Source organism: Salvia hispanica, chromosome 1 (genome assembly GCF_029641045.1).
Source record: "Salvia hispanica isolate PSC_SH4W2 chromosome 1, Shi_PSC_v1, whole genome shotgun sequence".
NCBI lineage: Eukaryota > Viridiplantae > Streptophyta > Magnoliopsida > Lamiales > Lamiaceae > Salvia > Salvia hispanica.
This window is the reverse complement of record NC_142692.1, coordinates 54,031,042-54,054,549: the sequence shown is the minus strand read 5'-3', so window position 1 is coordinate 54,054,549 and position 23,508 is coordinate 54,031,042. Positions and strand designations below refer to the sequence as shown.

The window sequence follows — 23,508 nt, the reverse complement described above, 5'->3', positions numbered from 1 at the left end:
TATACTATTGGCTCAGTATAATTAAATTATCTATAGGCAAGAATAATATTATTCGTTCTGAATCAAGACGATTTTGTTTTAGAAACACTTCCTAAAAATCTTCATATAGTTTACCAATTTATCATGGAAGTGTCAATTATTCGCATTAAGTTTTATTCTTGGCCAATACTCCATGGGAAAGGCCAACCTAATCACCGTTTAAGAATGTAGATAGTACTTACTAGATACCATCCCATAATTAATAATCGCTTACTTTATTTTCTACTATTTGCTTCACTACATTAAAATAATTAAACATTACCTTTTTTTTTTATTTTAGTACCTAAATAAATTATACTTTCATTTGTCCCATAGTTACTCCTTATATCTTATCATATCTTCAAAATCAAACATTTTCCTAGTATTAAGTTACAGGAGTCTTATAAAAATATGTACACTTTTCATTTTGTGTCTGCCCTTTAAAAATATTAACATTTTCATTTATAGAACATTGTTCCGACTCATTACTATATACTATCAATTTATTTTGAACTTATATTATTATGCCTTATTATTACAACTCATTAAACACTAATAATAATATGAGTCTCACTATCCCACTAACACAACTTTAACTTTTTTTTCTCATGTCTTTTAATTTACCAATTGTGCATTAATTCAATGCATATATTTTTATAGAATGGAGGGAGTATTCAATTTTTTTGCTATCTCATTCTAATTGAGTTATCTATATGTATAATAAAAATTAAGAATGATATTATTTGTTTTGAGCCAAATTTTCACAATTTTGTTCTTGGGACATATTTCAAAAAAATTCATATTGCTTATAAATCTATCTATTTTCCGATGTGGTGTGCGATTTACATCCAATGAACCTCCCTCAAATCAAAAGATCATAAGACTAAGACCGCACAGGTTTTGATCATGCCCATATAAAAACATCGGAAAATATACAAAGCGAGTTTGTGGTTATTTAATTTTAGAATATAATATAGATAATCGTCCCGAGACATTATAAGAATACTTTATAATAATTTATAGTATTATATTTCATATATTTAATTTATAGTATTATATTTCATATATTGTCTTGTGGTGAGTTATTGAATCATGCAATGTTCTCAAATTTCTTAAATGTCGTTATTTATAAGTTACTATAAATATTCTCACATTTTAACCAAATCAATAAGATTGCAATTTTTCTTTTAGCTAGACTCCTATGGAATGGAGGTAGTAGTAGTAGGTACTATAAAATGTAAATAAGTAGGAATATAAAGATAATAATTTAAGAGAAACTTACCATTTTTGGATTTGACTATTTGTTTTGGATGGATCAAAATGAAAAGATGAGACTATTTTTCGTGGATAAATTGGGTAACAAACAAATTAAAAAAAAAACAGACGAAAAAATAGAATCGCCAGAATCAGCTGAAAAATTGGTGGTCCAAAACCAGAAATAGGACCACGGTTAATACTTCTGCCGTCCGCGAAGAGGAGTCTTGTTTTTTCCATTTTAGTTCCTCCGCAAATAGGAGTCCCCGTTCATTTTTACTATAAATGGTAATATGGTCTTACATTCCTTTAACTCATTCCACTCACAGTTCATTTAAAACTAATATATACAAATGAGACTCATATTCCACTAGCTTTTAGTTTTGTTAACATTTTTTAAAATATGTATCACCAAGAAATGAGACTCCTAGTGATAGACGGAGGAAGTAGTTCTGAACCCAAACCATCTAGGGCTTCCACGGAATAGTTTCGATACCAAACCGAAACGATCGGTCCTTAAATCGTTAACAATAACATCAATATCCTTAAATCGTGAACACCCTTATGCTCTCCTATAAATTTTCGATCTCAATCTTAAAGTTTCGATTTTGAAACGTGGAGTACTTTTTATAATAACAATATGGAGTACTTGTTAACAACAAATAATTTGTGCTATTAATCTGAAAACACTTAATTTGATATTAGATGCAATAATGATTGTCATGCAATCATTGTCATCCCAACCTTACGTCCCCAGCTAATAAATAATTTCATTAATGCAAGATAGTAGATGATGGCTGCACTTTTTTCTTAAATGATAGTAGTAGTAGTATTTTCAACTCAATAATCCGTCATAAAACTTAAAAGTAAAAAGGACAGGAAAGTGAGCAGGGTGAGTAGCAAAACTACCAGACAGAATCAAAAGCGATTTCATCTTGTATGTTGGATATTTAATTATGTTAAATATTCATTTCGTATTATATATATTTTCCTTTGTTCTCGCGCAGTTGAGTCCTTTCCATACATAGAACTTCCTCTATCCCACTTTATGAGTCATAGTCACTTTTTTTTACACCAATTTTACAAAAATATACTCCCTCCGTCCCAACTAAGTTGAATCGTATTCTTCTTTGAGATGTCACAACTAAGTTGAGTCATTTCTTTTTTTAATAAAAAACAAAACACTCAATCACTCTTACTTTATTCCATTATCTACTTTACTCTTTCTTGATCTTTCCTACTTTATTTCTCTCTCCTACTTTTCGATATAATTTCTTAATCTCCGTGCCCAAAAATTACTACTCCCTCCGTCCCGCTTAAGATGACACGTTTTCCTTTTTAGTTTGTCCCAACCAAGATGACACATTTCCTTTTTTGGAAACTTTATCTCTCCAGTTAATACACTCAACCACTTTTTCTCACCCCTATTAAAATATTCACCTTTCTTTCTCTCTATATTTTAATACTTTCACCCACCTTTTCTCCCTCCAATTAAACACATTAACCAATTACTCCTAAAACCCTGTGCCGGCTAAAGAATGTGTCATCTTAGCCGGGACGGAGGGAGTATGTCTCAATTTAGTTGGGACGGATGTAGTAATAAATAGCTAAAGTTGAGAAATGGTAAAGTAAGAGAGAGAATAATGTTGAAAAGACCCTTTACTACATTATGTATCTCTTACTTTACCATTCTCCACTTTAATTAGTATTTATTATCATTTTTATAAAACGGGTGAAAAAAAAATGACTTGAACTCCTAAAGTGGTTAGAACAGAGGGAGCAACACTTTTTTTCACTTTTGCTTTACTATCTATTACTTTATTTTCTTTATTTTATTCACTTTCTACTTTATTCTCCTTATTTTTTTTTCTTTCTCATAATTGTTTATCTATTTATTTAACATAATCAACATTCATTTCTTAAACTTCTACTTTATTCTCCTTTTTTTTTTTTCTTTCTCATAATTGTTTATCTATTTATTTAACATAATCAACATTCATTTCTTAAACTTCATGTTAAAAAATTCCGCGACAATTATAAGGGAATTAGGTGCGGCCCCATTGCTGGGAATGGGCATCATTCATTTTACACCTAATCGAGGACCAAGTCAACAAAGTATCTTTTCATTTGAAAGCTAATAAACGAAATGGAATTCACACACCTCTAAGTCAACATCCCACACCTTAAACAAATCAAAGATTGCTCCGTTTTTCTAACCAAATTGATCAACAAAGTAATTTGATAGAAGAATAGATGGTCAACTATTTAGGCTTGGAAGAGACGGAAACCTCCATTTTTTAGTCTGTAACAATCAAGATTTCACATCTTAAAAAAGCAATGCCGATAGCTTGGATCCTCTTCTTCTTGTTGCATCTCTTCCTCTTTCTAGTTGAGGCATCATCATCTTTGGAGTGCAATCAGCTGGACCGTGACTCCCTCCTCCGATCTTTACCCTCTCCCCCGGGCTGGAACTTGTCGTCCCCCTCGTGCTGCCTATGGGACGGCGTGGCCTGCAACCCCGACCACCGGATCACCCGTCTCTCCTTACCCGGGCGAGGCCTCTCCGGAAGCCTCACCCCTTTCCTCGCCAACCTCACCTTCCTTTCCCACCTCAACCTCTCCTCCAACCGCCTCTCCGGCCCTATCCCCTCCTTGATCAACAATCTCCATCTCCAAACTCTAGACCTCTCTGGCAATCGCTTCAACGGCTCCATCACTGCCCTTGCCAGCATGGCCACCACTAGTGTGAATGTCAGCAACAACTCCTTCACTGGCCCTCTCCCCTCATCCATTTGCACCACCTCCCCTCTTCTCACCATCTTGGATTTCTCCTTCAATCAATTCAGTGGTGGTGTGCCACAAGAATACGAAAGATGCTCTCGTCTTCAAGTGTTTCGAGCAGGATTTAATTCCCTCTCTGGATATCTTCCATATCATCTCTACACCCTGACAGCCTTGAAGGAGCTCTCTCTGCCTAACAACATCTTCTCGGGTCCCATCAACGACACCATTGCCCTCCTCACGAACCTCGCCATCTTAGAGCTCCATGATAACCAACTCACCGGTTCAATCCCTCCCAACATCGGCTCCCTCTCCAGTTTGCAGCAGCTCCAGCTTCACACCAACAACCTCACTGGCCCTCTCCCCCCTTCTCTCATCCACTGCTCCAACCTCTCCACTCTCCTCCTCAGAAACAACCATCTCCACGGAGACATTTCCCTCGTTGATTTCTCCAAACTCCAAAATCTACAAGCCCTTGATCTTGGGAACAACACCTTCTCCGGACAAATCCCAACCACCTTCTGCTTGTGCAGGTCTCTCACCGCGCTGCGCCTCGCCTACAACGGCTTCGTGGGCGAGCTTCCCCCCTGCATGGCCTCACTAAGGAACCTGGCCCACCTCTCCCTCTCCGACAACTATCTCTCTGGCGTGGTTGGAGCCTTAAAGATACTGAGGCACTGCGACAATCTGCAAGTGCTCTTCCTGTCTCGTTGCTTCAAAGACGAACCTATGCCGGATGATGATGACCTTGTCCATCTACAGGGGTTCCAGAATCTGCAGATACTAACACTAGGTGGATGCAGCCTCAAAGGCCAAATCCCCTGGTGGATCTCCAAGCTAAGAAAACTCAAGGTACTCAACCTCTCTTACAATCAGATATCCGGCCCCATTCCGACCTGGTTAGGCGACATGCCAAGCCTCTTCGTCTTGAACCTGACCAAAAACACACTCTCTGGGGGGCTGCCTCGCGAGCTGGGCCGCCTGCCGGCTCTCATCGCAGATAACTCGAGCTCCGACTTGAGTAACTTAGCATTGCCCTTCTTGTTCGACAGTTTGCAGTACAACAGGCTCTTCAACTTGCCGAGGGGACTCAAGGTCGGATACAACAGTCTGAGCGGAGAGATCCCTGCAGAGATTGGGCAGCTCAAGCTTCTTCACCTGTTAGACCTCAACAATAACTATTTCAATGGAAGCATCCCTGCCCAGCTTTCAGGACTGGTGAATCTAGAGAGATTGGACGTGTCTGAGAATCGTCTCACTGGAGAGATCCCTCAGTCACTTACCAGACTCCACTTCCTGTCTTACTTGAGCGTGGCGGGTAATGATCTCGAGGGGGAGATTCCGAGAGGGGGGCAGTTTGATACATTCCCACCGGCTTCTTTTGAGAGGAATCATGGACTCTGTGGCTACATATTAGGAAAAGACTGCTCTACGTTGGTTAAGACGAGTACACAAGAAGAGTATGATAGTGGTGGGAATCAGTGGTATACAGTTCCCTTTGGGATGGGATACTTTGTAGGATTTTTTGCAGTAAGCATTCCCTTGTTGTTTCAGTGTAATAGACCGTCATAATGTAGAATATACTTTTTTGGATTTATATTTATTCAACATTATCTGATTAGTTAACATTGCATGAGAACACAGAAAAAAAGGCGCACTTAAATTAATGTAGAAACCCATTCACTAGTCTTGAATGTAAAGAAGATATGAAACAGTGGTTCAAAATTGAGTACACACTGAATGTGGTGCACTGACAGTTCAACAAAATAGGCAGAGTGCCTTCATTCTACCTGGAACACTATCACCCAACCAGCCGGTCTAATCCCCTATGCCTATTTACAATTGAATCCCAGCTATTTAAGCTCTTCATCCAACATCTTGAATAATCTGCATACAAGTTAATACACATACCACGTGAGTGTTGACAAAGCTAACCGCACTCAAAACCATCACTTTTATTTGGTTCGCAATATATGTATGGCCAAAGAAATGGCAAGATACAACTGCTCATTTAATGGGAAAATCCAACATCATAAACACTAGCTTAAAGGACAATAATGCCAAATCTGGGTTGTTTCATGAAATAGTTTGCTCTATCTAAATGATCTTCAGTACACATTGCTTTTAACATACAATACCATTATGTACCAATGCCAGATCACCTTCCATGACAAGGGAACTAAAGCCAATTACACGTGAACAGGAGGGGCTTCTCAGGCACATGTAAATCCATTCATCAAAATAATGAATGCAAATAAACAAAATTACTGCTATAGTAATAAAACTGATGCACACAACACCACGTCGCCATACCATTGCGGAACTTTTCGGAATCCTGTGAGAACAGGATATATATTCTCAAAGGCAGCATAAGTCTCATCTCTAACCTGGAAAGGTTATGACAAAAGCAGCATCACATCATCATGATTAGCAGAGCACAAAATGATTTATCGCTGATAGTAAGTTACAAATAACTACCTTAGCTCCAGTAAGGACAATCTTCCCAGAGACAAAAATGAGCAGCACAATCTTAGGTTGTTTCATTCGATAGATTAATCCAGGGAACAGCTCTGGCTCATACTAAACCAACAAAAGATACAATAAACAACATGAAGGTACTTCAGATAAGTTACCCCGGGAATTTGGTGTCTAGCAACTAAAACAAATAGTACATTTTTAAACAATCAAGATGAAATTTTCAGATTCTAGTTAATAAAGCATCTTTTCCCAATATCAAAGTTATCCCTTAAGAAAAACAATTTAATAAATTGGAAAAAAAAATAGCTAGATCATTCTATTGAAAGAATGCATACAAAATAAAACTAAATACAGAAAATCAAGAACAGTTTTTAAGATTTGAAATTCAACTATACAACCAACAAGGATAAAAACCTTGAAGAGACAACACTTATTAGGACAAGCTGAAATTCTTGTGATAGAATTGACTACCAGCAGACAATTGAGGTACTTGTTACTTGTAGGTCAACATCAAGTTTATCAGCATTAAAGCATTCTGCATAGTTTAAATGTTCTGGTTGTAACTGAAAGCAGAATTTAATCCAGTACATGAAAATGAGGTCCTTAGATTTAATTTGGTCTGATTCAAGCTATCACCTAACTTTGCAGATATAAGACAAATACTCAATATGAGCAGACCCAGTATCATTGGACTAAATTAGAACATCTGAAAGCAAGATAAAACACAGGCAAATGAATCACCCACACTGGAAAAGGCACGGTGAGCAAGGGCCAGTCCTTCAAGTCGAATGGGAAATTTTACATCACATGATCCAACTATGTTCTGAATTTTGAAATCCTATGAGTAGATAGGAAAAGAAGAAAATGAGGAACGAAACTTGAGTGAAAACCAATATGATAAGATGATGTTCGCATCAATTGCCTATGAGAACAGAGATTAGTACCTTGAATTTAGCAGGGAAGCCAAGCTTCTGAATAACCCTAGCATACTGAAGAAAATAGTTAGGACCCATGTAAAGTGAGAGAAGGAAAGAATCATTTGAACATAAGATAAATGAATTTCCAGGGTACTTTTACATGATAATTCCAAGTACCAAACCAAAATGACTTGTGAAAGGTCTTTTGATCAAAAGGCCCATGATGAAGTTTCCAAGAAACTCCTGTATTAAGATTTTGGATATCAAATTCATATGACATGCTATACCTTGCGTGCAGCCAATTTGGATTGTGCTTCGCTCTTGGCTCCTGTACACACCTGAAGACATGAAGAAAAAAGTTAGCATAAAAGAGAACACCAAAATAGTGCCAGGCACATTTGAACAAGTTACACAGAATTTTCAAGAACTAAATCACTACTTACCATCTTTCCAGATGCAAATATTAATGCTGTAGTTTTTGGTTCTCGAATCCTCATAATCACAGCAGCAAAACGCTGGAAGCATCCCAAAGTTAGTATGAACTAGATACATATTAACACAATCCCCCGAAGAACATATATCAGATAAAAGCAATATAAAACTGACTTTCTCCAAGTTCCCACTTTTGCTAGCTCCACCAGAAATACAGATAAAGCTACATCCAGAGTTGGGGTTTGGAAATAATTCAGTTAAATTGATGGAAAACACAACAGATCACCAGTATACAGATAAAGCTACATCCAGAGTTGGGGGTTTGGAAGCATAGATGACAGTTAGCAACTATAAAGCTAATTTCAAGGCACATTCATTCCCTTCAAAGACAAATCTTAATAAATGTTGATCTGCTTCTTATCCACAAGATAGAACCTTATTGACAGCAAAAGAATTTTGGTGAAGAGTGAAGACCTAGCAGTAAGTCAGAAAAGCTTTGGTTACTAGAATAAGGGGTTGAATAACAGAATCATACCATCGAAAGCAAATACTATTCAATTTAAAGAAATTGATTTATATCTGAAATTTGTAATTTGTATTTGAAGTAGCTGGAACAGTTTAGCACTAGATCACACAAGTACACAACCAAACTTGCAAACAATCTGTGGAGAAGGAAAGAGGCATTCCTAGTTTCAGGATCTGCATGGAACTAGTAGGGAGGATAGAACAGAAAAAGTAAGATAAAACAATTATAAAAATAAAAAAAGAATGGTTGATAATACTGGCAAAAAGATTGTGTGAAAAAGATGTCCACATATTCTACAAAAGTTCTGCAAAAAGAAGGCCCAGTTGCAGTACTAGGTTCCAATAACAAGTTAACCCATCAAGCTTAAATGTGAAGCTACATCAAAACAATTCCATGATAACCAGGACAGCTAGTGTTCCAAAGGTTAATTTTAAGTGTTGAATATAACAAGAACAACAATAGTAGATATGACAGGACATAGCATACCTTGGGATTGTATTCTGCATTACGAGCCTGTAATGCTATGGCTTTAAGATCTAATTTGCAGTCCAAATTGACAGTAGAAACAATATTCCTGTTATTAAACGAATCAGGAATTTATAATCAATGTGAGTATCAAAGATGTAAGAATAAACTTAAAACTTGCAACATAGACAACACTGTTTTAAGATGTCCCTAGACAGCCATCTAAAACACAGCGGCTTAAAAGGCAAAACTGAACACATTTTTCATGTGTCTAATTTACATCATAGATTCCAAGGTCTCAGTTTCACTTAGATAGATTAAATTGAGGCAGTTTACATGTCAGATGTAATTCGTGAGAAACGGTACCAATTCCACGCTACCTCCATAACTTATGCGGTACTAATGCATTATAACAGTAGTTACTCAAATACTACCAATTTATAGCTATCTTTTTCACTTAACACTCTCTAGAATCTCCATCTACCTCCCCCTGTCTTTGAGGCTTTACCTAAATTTAAGCACTATTTTTCCCATAACCAGGAAACATAGAATGACGAACTGAACCCGTTTCCTTTTTACCATGTAATGCACTAAAACTCTTCTGTATACTTTTAGGCAGAGGTTATCTGACTTTTGGTGCAATTACTTAGGATAAACTGAAATCAGTTTTGTGCACCCAAATTATAAGAGGGCATCTTAGCTAATTTTGTTATTTTTTTCATTCAAAGAGGATCATAATAGTTCCACATCTATTATAAAACAATTATTGTCTAAACATCCAGAGATTTTAATTAAAACCAATGATCAATATAATCTCTGAACACTTGATGCAGCAGCAAGTAAAGAGGGCGGTGGACCGTGGAAAATAAGATTCTTTCAGAGAGAGTAAATCTCACTGGAGAGTTGGAACAATTCCGGAGGGATGCCTGGAGAGATCAACTGGTTGGCTCCCTTCCAGAACTTGATGGTCTTCCATCAAATCACTTGCTCTATCCAAATTTTGCACAGGATCCACAATACTGTGGTGCAGAGAGGACAAACAAATTTAAGTCAAATCAACCATCAATTTTGAATCATATACAAAATTGTCAATTTATGTTATGATTTTTTTCAAACCCCTAATCGCAAACGTACTACTATAATTTTGAGAGGTCGTCGATCCCCAAAAAACAAATTGAGAAGCATTACGAGATCTTAGGCGAATTTCGACAAAATGAATGAGAGATAGGACCTTGAAGGTGTGAAATAGGGTTTTTATGGAATCGTTGATGGGAGAAGAGGAAAAATAAGAGACGATTTGGTTAAGAGCGCCAAGAATTCTAAAAGTAGGGTTTTATATAGACAATGCAAGATATTTATAATGGGTGGGTCTCAGTCGGGCTAATATATTTGGATTCGGCCCAATCTATTATTCAATGTTATTGAACTAGTTGGGTGCGGAATATATAGAATCCACCCGGTCGGGTGGACTTCTAGTGCGCCCCTCTTTGGCTCGATCATATGCCACACACTCGCGTCGTTTTTACACTCGTCTTTGACCTTACTTGCGAATCTCAATCGTTCCATAGCCCATGGTGTGGTGAAGTTGATACCGAACACTCTGATTTACATCATTCTCTCATTGTTTGAAGAAATTATCATCAAATCCAATCACGAATACCTAAAATAGAAAAAAACAAATTATTTTTTTATAAATATTTTTAGAAATAAAGGGGGTTATAGTAGCGAAGTCTGCTCTAAGTCTTAAATTTTAGCATTCCACATCGTTTTCTTCAGTGCCATACGGCAGGCGGAAAGGCAAGCATTACACAAATTGGCACTTCAATTCCCATATATGAACTTCCCATCCAATTACCCAAACACTCATAAGATCAAATGATCAATAGATCACGCTAACATATTGAATACGCTCAACACGATGAACATGAATTCTGCAACCTTGAACCTTTGTCCATGAAATAGTAACAAGAGAAACTCATTCACAAAATGGACATAGATTATGTCACCCCATTGGAGGTTTTAGTGGAAAAAAATATACTCACTCCGCTCTGGTATTAGGTCATTTATAGATGACACGAGTTTTAATAAATAATTAGCGTAAACAGAAAGGTTAAAATGTAGTTGAAATAGTCCATAAATAATAAAGTAAGAGAGAGAAAATATATTTAAAATTGAGTTATGACAAAATAAACGAGAATGATTTTTTTTTCCATTAATGGTTATATAATATTTCTGTGTGATGGACAAAAATAAAGTGATCTATTTTATAGAACGAAGATAATAGAATGGAGCAAGGCATCTGGTCAACAACGATTTTGTTCCACCTGGACCTAGCATACCCATTAGAATCAAGAGTGAACTTAAAAAATGGTACTTGATCATTCAGTTTTTTTATAGAAATCTGATCCTTTTTTATAACATTTTTAGTACCTTGTGACGAAAATAACTCTAGGCACCAAACATGTAATATTTAGGCCACGGAGGGTATAGTGAAATCATGTGATTTCTTTTTTCTTCTTTCTTCTTTCCTTTTTATTCTTAGTTTTTGTTTCATCTTCTATCTTTTTTTTTGTTTTATACCTACACCAAATTGACATTCATAATATAAATTCAGGACAAAACACCTAATTAAATCAATTGTTTAAACTAATTAAATTAATTAAAAATGTTTTTAATTCAATTGTTCTATATCATTTTATGACTAAAACATCTAATTAAAAATATTCAATGTTTTTATATTATAAATATAATTTATAATTTTAAATTTTTATTAAAATTATATTGTCAGTTATTAATTTAAGATAACATAAAAATTATTATTATTTGATATTATATGATTCATATTTTAAATAATTATATTGTACTAATTATTTATTAATTGAGTACTCCGTATAAGTCCACATTCTTGAGTGGCACGAGATTTTAGAAAGTGTTGTTAGGTGGAATAAAATAGAGAAAAAAAATGTAATTAAATATTTTAATGAGGAGATAAGAGGTTATTTCCAGAATTGGAAAATGGATATCTTTATTAGAACAAACAAAAATGAAAAGGTGATCACTTTAAAGGGGATGGAGTGAGTATCTGATATGGCTAATTAGAATTGATGAGGCATCCATTTTGACTGTTGTTTAAAACTTCAAAACTAAATGCCATGTCATCATCTTCCTCCAATGTCTTTCTCTTCTCTTTCACAGTTTTTCCTAAATTAAGCTCAACAATAAAAAAACATTTGGATCAGTCATCACAAAATGCAGTGCCCAACTTTGCATATTACACTGCTGTCCGGGAGAAACATGAAGAAAGTCACCCCTCTAAAGAGATGGACGTCTAAAGCTTGTCTGTCTGTTATTCTTCCATTGATTTAATTGGCATTCTAAATTGATGTCTAAAGGGTCAAAATCTGCAACTTTGATAAATCAAACTATAAAGAATTTTGAAATTTAAAAAGCTGCAATGACAGACGCCCTCTCCCAATACCCAAATTTTTTCTCTTGTTATTATATTTTTATATTTATTTATCTATATGTTAATATTTTTCCCCTCCTGTTACAATATTCTCCGTGGATTTGAGTGCACAACATTCAAATTATTGATAAATGTAAACTTAGGGCTCGTTTGGTAGCTATGTCATGTTTCGACTAAACATGATACCATTATGATAGTAATCATAGTTTTGATTAGTTAATTTACATATATTGGGTGTTTGGTAGCCTAAGATAATTTTGAGCTATCTTATTGTAGTGTTTGGTACAATAAGTCACAAGCAAGGATTAAAATTATGATTGCCAAAATTATCCTCATTAATTTAATTTAATTACTAAACTATCCTCATGTTGCCCTAATAATTCCTATAAAATGAGACAGCCGCTCCCCAGATTATCACCACAAGTTCTTTGCTTTTGAGCAGTCGTTCATTCTACATCACAGAATCCGGTGAGTTTTCTCATTTCCGTCTAAAGAAGTCTGCTTATTTCGTTTTTCATTGCTTGATACAAAGAATCCGGTCAATTTTATAGATTGCTTCTTCCACTTTGAGTGTCGATTTACTGCTTCCATTTCACAAACCCGTCGTTATTTGGTTCATTTGTGTCTAAAACGAGTATGACTTATTTCATTTTTTAATTTATCGATTTACTGCTTCCAAATCACAAACCCTTGCGTTAATTGTATCTATAGCTTCACGTCATCAAACTATGCAATATGTATTGAAATACTGCTTTAAACTTCTTCTCCAAGTTGATTTGCTGATTTATGTATTCAAATGCAGTGTAGGCTTTATGTATTCAAATGCTCTTTGGTTTAGTTAGTGTTAGGAATGAAGAAACTGTTGATGCAGTGGCTGTCCATTGTTGTTTATGCAGTTAGTCTAGTTTAGTAGCTATTGTTGTATATTAGTGAAGTAACTTGTGTATTTCCCGTTCACATTGTTGCAGTTCGAAATGGCCGATGCACGTAGAGCAAACTGAGTTGACAGGTCCAGGCGTAGTTGGTCCAATAAAGAAGAAGAAATCTTGGTTGCAACATTGAAGGAGCTTGTTGCTCAAGGGTGGAAGTCTGATAATGGCTTTCGATCTGGATACCACAACAAGGTAGAAGAAGCCCTAAGACGTGAGTTCCCAACCACAGATATTAAGGCCAATCCTCATATTCAGTCAAAGATCTGTTCTTGGAAGAAGAATTATTCTTCCTTGGTTACTATTTTGGGCCGAAGTGGTGTACGCTTTAATAGCAATAATGATTTCAAAATTGACCGTGAAGATGATCAATGGGCACAAATAGTGAGGGTATGTATTTTTTCTGCTCCTTACTTGTGAATAGGTTTTAATTGAATATGAGTTAATTGAATGAACTAATCAAGTCATATTTTTCAATAACAGATTGATAGCAATGCTCGTTTAATGAGGAACAGATCATGGCCTTTTTGGGAGGATTGGAAGATAATTTTTGGAAAGGATAGAGCTACTGGGAGTAATGATCGTAATGGAGATGGATCTCTTGTGTTAAAAAACATACTTCATCCGTGTAAAGTATAAATATTTTTAATTGATCATAGATTTTTTTGTGAGCGCACTAAAAAATAACTAGTTCAAATAGAGACAATAACAGAGAGTGTTAGGCATAAAACGCATGACACAATTCTTAAAACACAACAAGAAAGAGTATGAATTAAGAAAAGTAAAGGTCAAATGTGGTCCTAAATATATGGTCGTTTTATCAATTTGGTCTTGAACATTATCTTTTTGATTATTTGGTCTCAGTGGCGGACGCAGAAATATTTGTCAATAGGGGCTGAGATTTCTAAATATTAATTTTAAGTATATTTTGGTGTAATTTAGATTATTTGTAGGGGCTTTTATATAAAAGTTTACACTAAATTTAATTAAATTAAAAAAAATATAAGTAGAAAAATGTTGAAAAAATAATATGAGTGAGGGCTTAGCCCCTCCCCACTCCCACTTAGGTCTGCCCATGTTTGGTCCCTCACAAATGAACTCGAACCGGAATTGGTCCTAAATTAACAGAACTGTCTAAAACAAACGGTCAATGGCACTTAAGCAGATTTTGACCAAAATTAACCTTTTTAATTATTAATCGGTCCTCTCCTCTCTTTTCTTCTTATTTTCTCTCTTGGTCTCCCTCTCTGCCAGCACTGCAGCCGGCTGAAAACCGCCGCTGCTGTCATCAGGCTGCCGTCGTCGCTGCGCCGACCGCCGTCGCCATCGGGAGGTAAGATTATTTACGCCTAGTCCCACCTCGACCCCTTCCACAACTACCTCCACCTCCAATACTATGTCGTTTCCGAAGTCTCCAAGCACTACTGCAAACTCGTCCACGATTTCACCAAATTAGGGCTCTTCGACAAGAAAGGCCACAACGTCATCTTCTCCATCACCTCCATTGCAACGCTCTTGTCCCTCCGCCTCTACGGAATCGTTTTCTGTAACTGCGCATTCCTCCACGCCCTCTGCGACGGCGGCAACCGGTTTTTGGTAATCGTGGCTGATTTGCACCGGTATTTTCTTTACAACACCTATAAATACCCCAAAATCCATCGCAAAAAAAACATTCGCACACAAAATATCCTCTTTCCTGAGTCAATCAATTACAGTGTATCTGAATTTTTTTTCTCAAATTTCGCATCTCACAAAGTCACCAATGGAGAAATTTGAGCAATCCGAGAGAGCTTTCAGCCACTTCGATTCGGACAGCGACGGTAGAATAAGCCCGGAGAAGCTGCGGCAGTGCGTTGCCTCAATCGGCGGCGACATGGTAGCGGAGGTGGCGGTGGCGCTGACGGATTCAGAGGGGGATGGGCTGTTGAGTTTGGAGGATTCGTGAAGGAAGTGGAGGGGACGGGAGAGGAGGAGAAGCATAGCGATTTGAAGGTGGCGTTCGAACCCTAAACTCTACGCGCCGGAGGGAAGCGCGTGCATAACTCCATAGAGCTTGAAGAGAATGCTGTGTGGACTGTGGATTGGGGTGGAGAAGAAGTGTTCACGGCTGCAATAATATGATTGCCCCTTTTGATCTTAGTGGCGTGGAGTGATTAATTTTGATAAGTTTAAGATTATGATGTAGTCTCGTTGATAGATCTCAGATTATGGAGATTTAATTTTTTACTTTAAATTATTTTAGAATAAATAGTTTTTATATTTAAAATAAATTAAAAAATCTGATAAAAATATTTAATTTGGACATAATCCACCGTTAGAGCCGTCCAAAATGGACTGATTCTGGCTCAAGTTCGAATGTGTGAAATGCAATAATTCATAACATAATGTTTATGTCCAAAATCGTAAAAATATCATATGTTTATGACTAATTTTGGCTTTTACTCATTAAAAATTGAAACATAAACATAAAATTGTTGAATAGTTTATATTTTTAAAGTTGTAGTTATATATTTATGGATCAAGATAGTACGAAGGAAAAATAAGAAAAAAGAAGAAAAAATAATAAAAAAGTAAAAATTTCTTGTTCTAAAAAAATCATATGCCGTGTAAATCAGCGAAATTAATGCATTTTTTCAATATCTCTCCTTATATTTTTATTCAACACTCCTAAAACAACAATATGCCCCAGTCTAATTGTGAACCAACAAATTATTCTAAGATCATCTTTAAAGGAAGAGGTAAATAGAGAGGTAAACTAATATAACTACCATATTTACCTTTTTATCATGAAAAATCATTCTCCAAGGAGAGAGATATTTGAGAAGGTAGTATACATTTTTTCATTTTGAAGAGGTATCTTTACCTCTCCATCAATGGAGAGGTAAAATCTTATAACTATCATATTTGTCTTCTTTTCATGAAAAATTCTTCTCTAAAGGGAAAAGTATCTGAGAAGGTATTACACTTTATGTTTTTAATGCATTTTGTAGTATTATTTTATTTCTAAAAAATAATTTATCTTTTCCATTTGGAACGTGTTACATTTTAAAATGGTATATTTCACTTTTTAAGAATGTAAATACATAATATACATTTTCTATATATCTTCTTCCCTTGGAGATGCTCTAACATTACTGGAGTATTCATACTTAGAGCATTCATTCATTAAACCTGCGTGTAAATCGAACCAACACTATTATACAATGTACTCCATATGTTAGAGTATTTGTATGGGAAAAGGTAAATGAAGAGGTAAAGTCTTATAACTAATATATTAGTTAGTCCCAAAAATATGCAATCGTTCATTTTTAGTCCGTCCCACAAGAAGGATATAAATCCTTTTTTGGAAAATAAAAAGAACATATACATTTTCTAAATAGCTTACCTCTTAGAGAAGGATGAAAGATATAAAGAAAAGGTATATCATATACTCCCTGTATTAGGAATTTCATTTCTTAGCAGCACGAGTTTTAAGAAAAGTTAAGAAAAGTGAATGGAAAAAAGTTAGTGGAATATGAGTCTCACTTGTATATACTATTCCTATTAGTTTTGAATGAAATGTGAGTGGAAATAGTTAGTCGATAGTGAGACCCTATTACCAGTCGGGACTCCTATTCGCGCACGGACAAAAAAAAAACAGGACTCCTATTTGCGGACAGAGGGAGTATTTAGGGCTGGGGAAAAATACCGAAAAAATGATATATCGCTCGTATCGTATCAAAAATTACGATATATCGCAAAATTAGGGAATATCGTAAGTTTTCGATACGATAACGATATGAATTTCCTTATAGCGCGATATATCGTTTTATATCGAATATACGATATATATATCGATATTTTCGATATATCGTTTTATATCGAATACACGATATATATCATATATATCGAAACATATTGAAATTCAATATATATTGAAGTTTAAAATTATAAATATATATAAATCCATTTAATTTTTGTGTTATTTTCCAATTTTGAATTATATTTTTCGATATACAGGTATCCGATACGATAACGATATTTCGATATATCGTTCATAACGATATATCGAATTTCGGTACGATATATTGAAATATCGATACGATAATGATATTGATATTATCCATATCGAAAGTTCGATATATCAAAACTTTCGATACGTTAACGATATAAAATTCTTTCATATCGATATTTTCGATACGATATACGATACAACATTTTCGATACGATATATCGTATCGACCCACCCCTAGGAGTATAAGTATTTACCTTTTCAAAAAGAAAAATATATCATTCTGAAAAGTAACTAAACTACAAAGAAAATATTATGACTATTTCTAAAATAAAATAATAATACAAGATGCATTCCAAAACATAAATGTACTAATACTTCTCAAAAACATAGTTATAAAATTTTATTATTCTCCATTGATGGAGAGGAAAAATACTCTTTAAAATGAGAAAATATACGCGTAATACCTTTTCAAATTCTCTTTCCATTGAAGAATGATTTTTATGAAAAAAAAAACATAAATATAGTAGTTATAACCCCACCATTTACCTCTCCCTTTGAAAATGACAAAAAAAATATAAAAAATGTATACATATTTTATTTATCTTTTCAAAAAGGAAATATAACCTTTCAAAAAATAATAAATTCTAAAAAATATATACAAAAAGATTAATTATTTTCTAAAATAAAAAATATACAATATGCGTTCCAAAACATAAATTATAATAATCTCATTAAAGAATAATTTTTCATAAAAAGAAGACAAATATGATACTCCATTATTGAACAAGTAAAAGTATATCTTTAAAAATATAGAAAAATATCTTAAAAAGCTTTCCTCTTAATAAAATGATTTTAATGAAAGAAAAATATTAAGTACTAGCAGTACTTATTAATACTCCTATAAGACTTACAAAGATAAGAAAAAGGTCTTAAATGGAGTATAAGACTTAACTGTCCATTTATTTATCTCTCCCCTTGGATATAAGTATTATAAATAATAATCAACCCAATAAATATTATATTGTTGATCAATAAGAGCTCATATTAAGAGTGGCGAAACGGATTATCCGCGGGTATTCGCACTCGACAAATCGGGTACACGTACCCAATTTTAGCCAAATTTGTTGTCCCAATACCCACCTCGCGACATACCGGAATTACCCGATACCCGTGTCGGGTATCCCGTATCCGACATTGCGGGTACCCGTATCCGATCCGAAATCCTAATAAAAAATTTGAAAATCATAATAACCGTCAATGTTCTCTAATTTACTTTATTAATGTAACACCCCGACTTTTATATCTTTTTATTCGTTCTCAAAGACGTAGTTTGTACAACTCAAATTTTTTTTTAAGCCAAGTTCTTTATACGTTGAACGACCAAAGATGCGAATGGAAGACCAAAGAACGAGACATGTAATTTCGACGATGAAAAAGGAATTTACCTATGGGCCTAAGAAATAATTATTTTTGCTAGCCCAATTATTTTATTTAGTTGAAAGCCCCTTTGAGCCCAAAATCAATCCTGTTATTTTGATTTTCAGTCAAACATATCTCCCAACTCAATTCCTACGGCTCCAATATTCCCCTTTATCAGAAAAGTCTCCAACTAAATGTAAATCAAATCTTTATGATATATACGTACATATTTTTCCCAAACAATAGCAACCGGCTTCTGTCTACAATTATTCCATGTTTCCACATTCTTTCACATCCAAATTAAATCTGAGAGAGAGGCAAAGGGAGTAGAGAAAGCCGTGAGTTCATTTCTTCTTGCAATTGAAATATCCTTAATTCTTCCTTCCGAAAAGGTATATCCCTCCCATTTACATACGAAATTCCTGCTGCATTTCTTTTATGAACCACAGTAGTACACTTGCATGAATCAAGTACATCACTTTGAAACCTTTTGAGTAATCCATTGATGTTCAAGATCCGATCTTTGATTTTTGTAGAAGTTTTATAGCCTATGAGTCCAGTTTATTTCCCCAATCTTTTCGAGAAAACTCTGAAATTGAATAAAAGTTTGGAATTAAAAACTAAGAATGGGGAAAGGGGGAGAGGGACTTACCTGCTTGAGAAAGGAGACGGCGCGGAGGCACTCGCCGGTGAAGTTCCAAAATTGGTGGCGGCGGAGAGAAACGGAGTCACGTTTTATTCCTTACATGAGATAGCAAATTGAGAGTCTTTTTGTGTGTACTCCAAATTTTAAAGGTTGAATTTTGAGGATTTTGTGTTAACTTGGAGATAGAGACAAGAGTTGAGGGAGAGTTTGTCGCTGGGTGTTCTTGCTGTCATTTTGAATTAAGCAGAGTAGACTTGCTTTGTGAGGGAGTAATACGTTTTTCTGGCTGGGAGCATAGGTATTAATCCTTTTTCTCTTCCTTAGTTTAATAAATGTGTTGGATAATTTATTGTTGGGCCAAGTTTTAAAATACGATAATCTAGAAACATTTATAAGAGGAGACGAAGAATAATACGAGCAAACACTTAGGAATCATACATACTAATCAGATGTTCTCTTGAGTTTTGATGAGTTTATTATTTTGCTTCAAAAGGGTTTTCTTTCGCAAGCAAGTTAAGGCGGAGTGAGAATTTTCAAGTTAAGAACTGTAAGAGAACGAGGTGAGCTTTCTATCCTACATTTTTTGTGTAGGCTACTTTTAAATTTTTATGAGCTTAAATTCCAAATATGTTATGTCATGCCGTATTTTGTTTTTGAGGATGTGTCTATTTGATCGCCTAGTGGGGAGTGAGTCCCTAATAGAAGTTATGAGTTTAATCGACTAGGGAGTGAGTCCCATTCAAACTAGTGTACACAGAGGGGATCGTGCGCTATCTTTCGAGTTGGCCGGTCCGGTGATCGAGAATGTGGCCACGTTCTCGTTTCACATATGAGGTTCAGATATGGTATGAGGAGAGAGAAAAATTGGCTGCAGCCATACTTTTAAACGAGAAAATGTTTTGGTGACTTGGTCTTTTGTAAAACCCTGAGTTCACTTTTAAATGCTGACACAATATTTTATGAAAATTATTTTGGCACGTGTTCACTGGGTACATCAAGTACTCAGCCCTGCATATGTTTTAAAAATGTGCAGGTTGAGCTGTGATGAGTGCGACGGGTGTTGAGCAAGACCGTTGAAGAAATTTAAGTGTTCTGAATGTGTCATGTCTTCACACGTGGCATATTCCTTCTCTCGAATGCTTCCGCTGAGTAGTTTCTTTCTTTTGAGTTCTTTGTATTGTTGAGATACTCTGATTTTATTCGAGCTATTCCCATTTATTTTGAGTTATTGTTGTCTGTTGAGTATTCGTTGTTTTCCTTTTCTTCCCTGCTTCTTTAATCCCCACTAGTCACGATTAACCGTGTTTTCTATCCTTAGAAAATGCGGGCGTGACAATTAATATCGATGGTGATCGTTGAATAAATTGAGAATAAAAGTGAGGAGGCACTTTATAGCTAGTTCCGATGAGTTTTCAATTGTATGTTTGTTGGAATATAAAAATGTTTAAAAGGAACTCTTAGATTATATAAAGTATTCCCACTGTTCCGCCTTAATAGAGAAATTTCATTTTCTTCACTCATTTTTGAAATATAATGATTTAAATACTCTTCTTTACATTATTATCTCTCTTATTTTTTCTCCGTTCTAACTATTTGTTTTTAATTTTTCAAAATGAGTGCGTATATGGCTATTATTATTTAACTATTTACTTTTTTTCTCCACTTTAACTATTTGAAATACCTCTATTAATATGGAACGAAGAGAGTATTAAAAGATGGAATATGACTAGTACTAACAATAACGTGTATTATCGGGACTAACAGGTATACCCGCGTAGGTAGTGGGTATACCTGCTACCCGCAAAGCTCTAAAACACACTACCCGTTCCCGTCCCATTTCCCGTTATCGTCGAGTAGCGGGTATCCAATACCCGGCGGGTAGCGGGTATCGGGAAACCCTCAACCCGACCCGCTACCCGCCGGGTATTGGATACCCGCTACGTGACGATAACGGGAAACGGGGCGGGATCGGGTAGTTTGTTTTAAATTTTTGCGGGTATGGGTATACCCGCTACCCGCTAGACCCGATAATACCCGTTATTTTTAGGATTTAGGTTTTCAAATATTTTATTTTAGTTAATTAGTTTCAAATCTATATATACTCCCTAATGATACACTTTATTTCCAATTATTTGGTGAAAGTAAATTTTTTATTAGTTTAGTGTCTTTAGATTAGAGATTTAAAATATTTACACTTTTAGTTGAAGTTATTTATATTTGACTTTTTATGAAAGTAATTATTTTTTATTTTACATTAAACTTTTGAATGATGATTTAAATTTGGACATGCTCGATGTTTCTATCATATTTGCTTATTTGAAATTTAGATTTGCATTATATTTCATACGTAATCATATTATATTTAAGAGATGAGAAATTATCATATTTGTGCATAAATTATGCAAATACAACAAAGTAAAAAAATACAAATCTAAAATCATAGTGTAGCAACTAGCAACAATCCCAAAATTCATTCTAGAATTTCAAACATGTACATAAAATTATTGTATTAGATGACTAGCATTAATGATAAGCGAAAACTAAAAAGTATAATACCATTGAATAATACTCCATAATACACAATTCAAATTATGCCTACGGGTTTGGGTACCCGCAACTGCGGGTTTGGGATACCCGATGCGGGTATGGGTTACCCGTTTAACTATACCGGTCGGGATTGGGTAGTATAATATTGAAGTTTTCGGGTACGGGTACCCGCAAAATCGGGTTTGGGTACCCGCGGGTACCCGTTTCGACACCCCTACCTAGCTCATACTTTATAGTACTAGAAATACTTTTTTCCAACTCAAAAAAAAAATATATAATTAAATAAAATTAAATAATACGTTATATAACATGGTACAATTCCAATTTTAATTTTAATTCCAATTAAAAATCATAATTTAAGTAGGAATTATTCACACAAAAATTAAAAACGAAAGTGAATGACGAAGGTATATAAAAAATGATACTTTTTCCGTCCACGAATAGGAGTCTCGTTTTTTCATTTTTTCCATTTTAGTCCGTCCACGAATAAGAGCGAATAAGAGTATAGATTCATTGGGTCCTACATTCCACTAACTCATTAAACTCACATTTCATTTAAAATTAATATATACAACCTCATTACGCTCACATTTCATTTAAAATTAATATATACAACTATACAAATGAGATTCCTCTTCCACTAACTTTTTTTTCCTTAATATTTCTTAGAATAGAACCCGAATGAGACCCATTTTTCTTAACATTTCTTAGAACCCGTGCAGCTAACAAATGGAACTTCGACTGAGGGAGTAATTACCAAGAAAAAGGGTATAACTGGAGTTGGTGAGCCTCAGAGATCTTGGTGGATAAAGAATCATCAGATGGGAATAAATGAATCCCATCAAGAGTAGCAAATATAATCTCACATCACCGGCTACAAAAATTATCCAAATTGAATTAATTTAATCGAAAATAAGAAAAATGATGAGAAAGACAAGTCAGAAGTAGCTGGTAGTGATCACAGATGGCAATCTCATTGGGAATCCGTCTGATTTTTTCATCATTCATGTCATGCCACAATCCAAAAGCACAAAAAAATTGAATTTGAATTTGAATTTAGGAAAAGAATGAGAGGAGTTGGCTCAGACATCCAAGGAAGGAGTAAAGCTGCATTTGCTCTCAAGCCTGGCGAAGGCGAAAGCATTAGGCGGCCACTGCGAATGTTTCGAGAAACAAGCCTTTCAATTTAGCATCATCGCCATCTCCTAACTCACCACAAATCATTTATAAACACAAGAATATTGAGAAGAAATAGAATGATAGTGGTAGTTGATTGTTTATTTAGAGCACTCCCAATGGGGGTGGCGAAAATCCGGCGATAAATCGCCGAACATCGCCGGATTATCGCCGGCCGTTGTGGTGAAAACGGCGATAATTCGGCGATAATGTTACCGTTTTTTCGCCAACCGGCGTTTTATCGCCGGATTATCGCCGAGCGATCGCCGGCCATTGTGGGCGACGCTCGGCGATAAATCGGCGATATTTAAATTTTTTTTTTTTTTTTCGGCCCAACGGCTATTTTTACATCCCACCCCTATAAATATTTCCTCCACTTCCTCCATTCATCACCCACAATCTTCATTCTCTCCATTTTCAATCTCTTCTCCCAATCTTCAATCTTCATCAAATTATGAGC

General features: G+C 35.1%; 2 protein-coding genes, 1 long non-coding RNA gene, 3 other non-coding genes and 1 pseudogene across 8 annotated transcripts; 3 read left to right on the top strand and 4 right to left on the bottom strand.

The window, feature by feature from the left end:
- Positions 1–3,455: 3,455 nt before the first annotated feature.
- Positions 3,456–5,650, top strand: LOC125223689 (receptor-like protein 3). The gene has a single exon (XM_048126943.2). It carries the CDS (start codon positions 3,610–3,612, stop codon positions 5,623–5,625), a length of 2,016 nt encoding a protein of 671 aa, XP_047982900.1. The 5' UTR covers positions 3,456–3,609; the 3' UTR covers positions 5,626–5,650.
- A 46-nt stretch (positions 5,651–5,696) lies between these two features.
- LOC125223691 (TATA-box-binding protein 2-like) lies at positions 5,697–10,188 on the bottom strand. 2 transcript variants are annotated; one of them, XM_048126949.2, is made up of 10 exons: positions 10,006–10,185; positions 9,768–9,890; positions 8,893–8,980; positions 7,892–7,963; positions 7,736–7,786; positions 7,476–7,520; positions 7,277–7,369; positions 6,532–6,633; positions 6,367–6,440; positions 5,697–5,940 (listed from the first exon to the last, which is right to left on the bottom strand). In XM_048126949.2, coding segments are annotated over exons 2-10 (606 nt in total). In that variant the 5' UTR covers positions 9,848–9,890; positions 10,006–10,185; the 3' UTR covers positions 5,697–5,939. The 2 variants fall into 2 exon arrangements, with proteins under 2 accessions (XP_047982906.1, XP_047982901.1); XM_048126944.2 differs by lacking the exon at positions 5,697–5,940 and having other exon boundaries at positions 5,947–6,440; positions 10,006–10,188.
- Positions 10,189–12,748: 2,560 nt separating this feature from the next.
- On the top strand, positions 12,749–15,502 carry LOC125220369 (calcium-binding protein CML38-like; annotated as a pseudogene). Its single transcript, XR_016136378.1, has 3 exons — positions 12,749–12,805; positions 13,306–13,656; positions 13,750–15,502. The product of XR_016136378.1 is annotated as a calcium-binding protein CML38-like (transcript).
- A 3,338-nt stretch (positions 15,503–18,840) lies between these two features.
- Positions 18,841–20,567, top strand: LOC148934153 (uncharacterized). Its single transcript, XR_016134434.1, has 3 exons — positions 18,841–19,071; positions 19,819–19,885; positions 20,359–20,567. It is a non-coding gene; the product is annotated as an uncharacterized LOC148934153 (long non-coding RNA).
- A 2,091-nt stretch (positions 20,568–22,658) lies between these two features.
- On the bottom strand, positions 22,659–22,748 carry LOC125185745 (small nucleolar RNA SNORD24). Its single transcript, XR_007170246.1, has one exon. It is a non-coding gene; the product is annotated as a small nucleolar RNA SNORD24 (small nucleolar RNA).
- Positions 22,749–22,805: 57 nt separating this feature from the next.
- On the bottom strand, positions 22,806–22,882 carry LOC125185763 (small nucleolar RNA R12). Its single transcript, XR_007170263.1, has one exon. It is a non-coding gene; the product is annotated as a small nucleolar RNA R12 (small nucleolar RNA).
- Positions 22,883–22,950: 68 nt separating this feature from the next.
- Positions 22,951–23,073, bottom strand: LOC125185714 (small nucleolar RNA SNORD14). Its single transcript, XR_007170221.1, has one exon. It is a non-coding gene; the product is annotated as a small nucleolar RNA SNORD14 (small nucleolar RNA).
- Positions 23,074–23,508: the final 435 nt, after the last annotated feature.

Coding starts and splice junctions, on each gene's coding strand:
- LOC125223689 (XM_048126943.2), top strand. CDS start 3,610: ATGCCGATAGCTTGGATCCTCTTCTTCTTGTTGCATCTCTTCCTCTTT.
- LOC125223691 (XM_048126944.2), bottom strand. CDS start 9,847: ATGGAAGACCATCAAGTTCTGGAAGGGAGCCAACCAGTTGATCTCTCC. Junction 7,787..7,891: donor TATTTGCATCTGGAAAGATG/GTAAGTAGTGAT, acceptor TCATGTCTTCAG/GTGTGTACAGGAGCCAAGAG. Junction 6,441..6,531: donor TTGTCCTTACTGGAGCTAAG/GTAGTTATTTGT, acceptor TAACCTTTCCAG/GTTAGAGATGAGACTTATGC.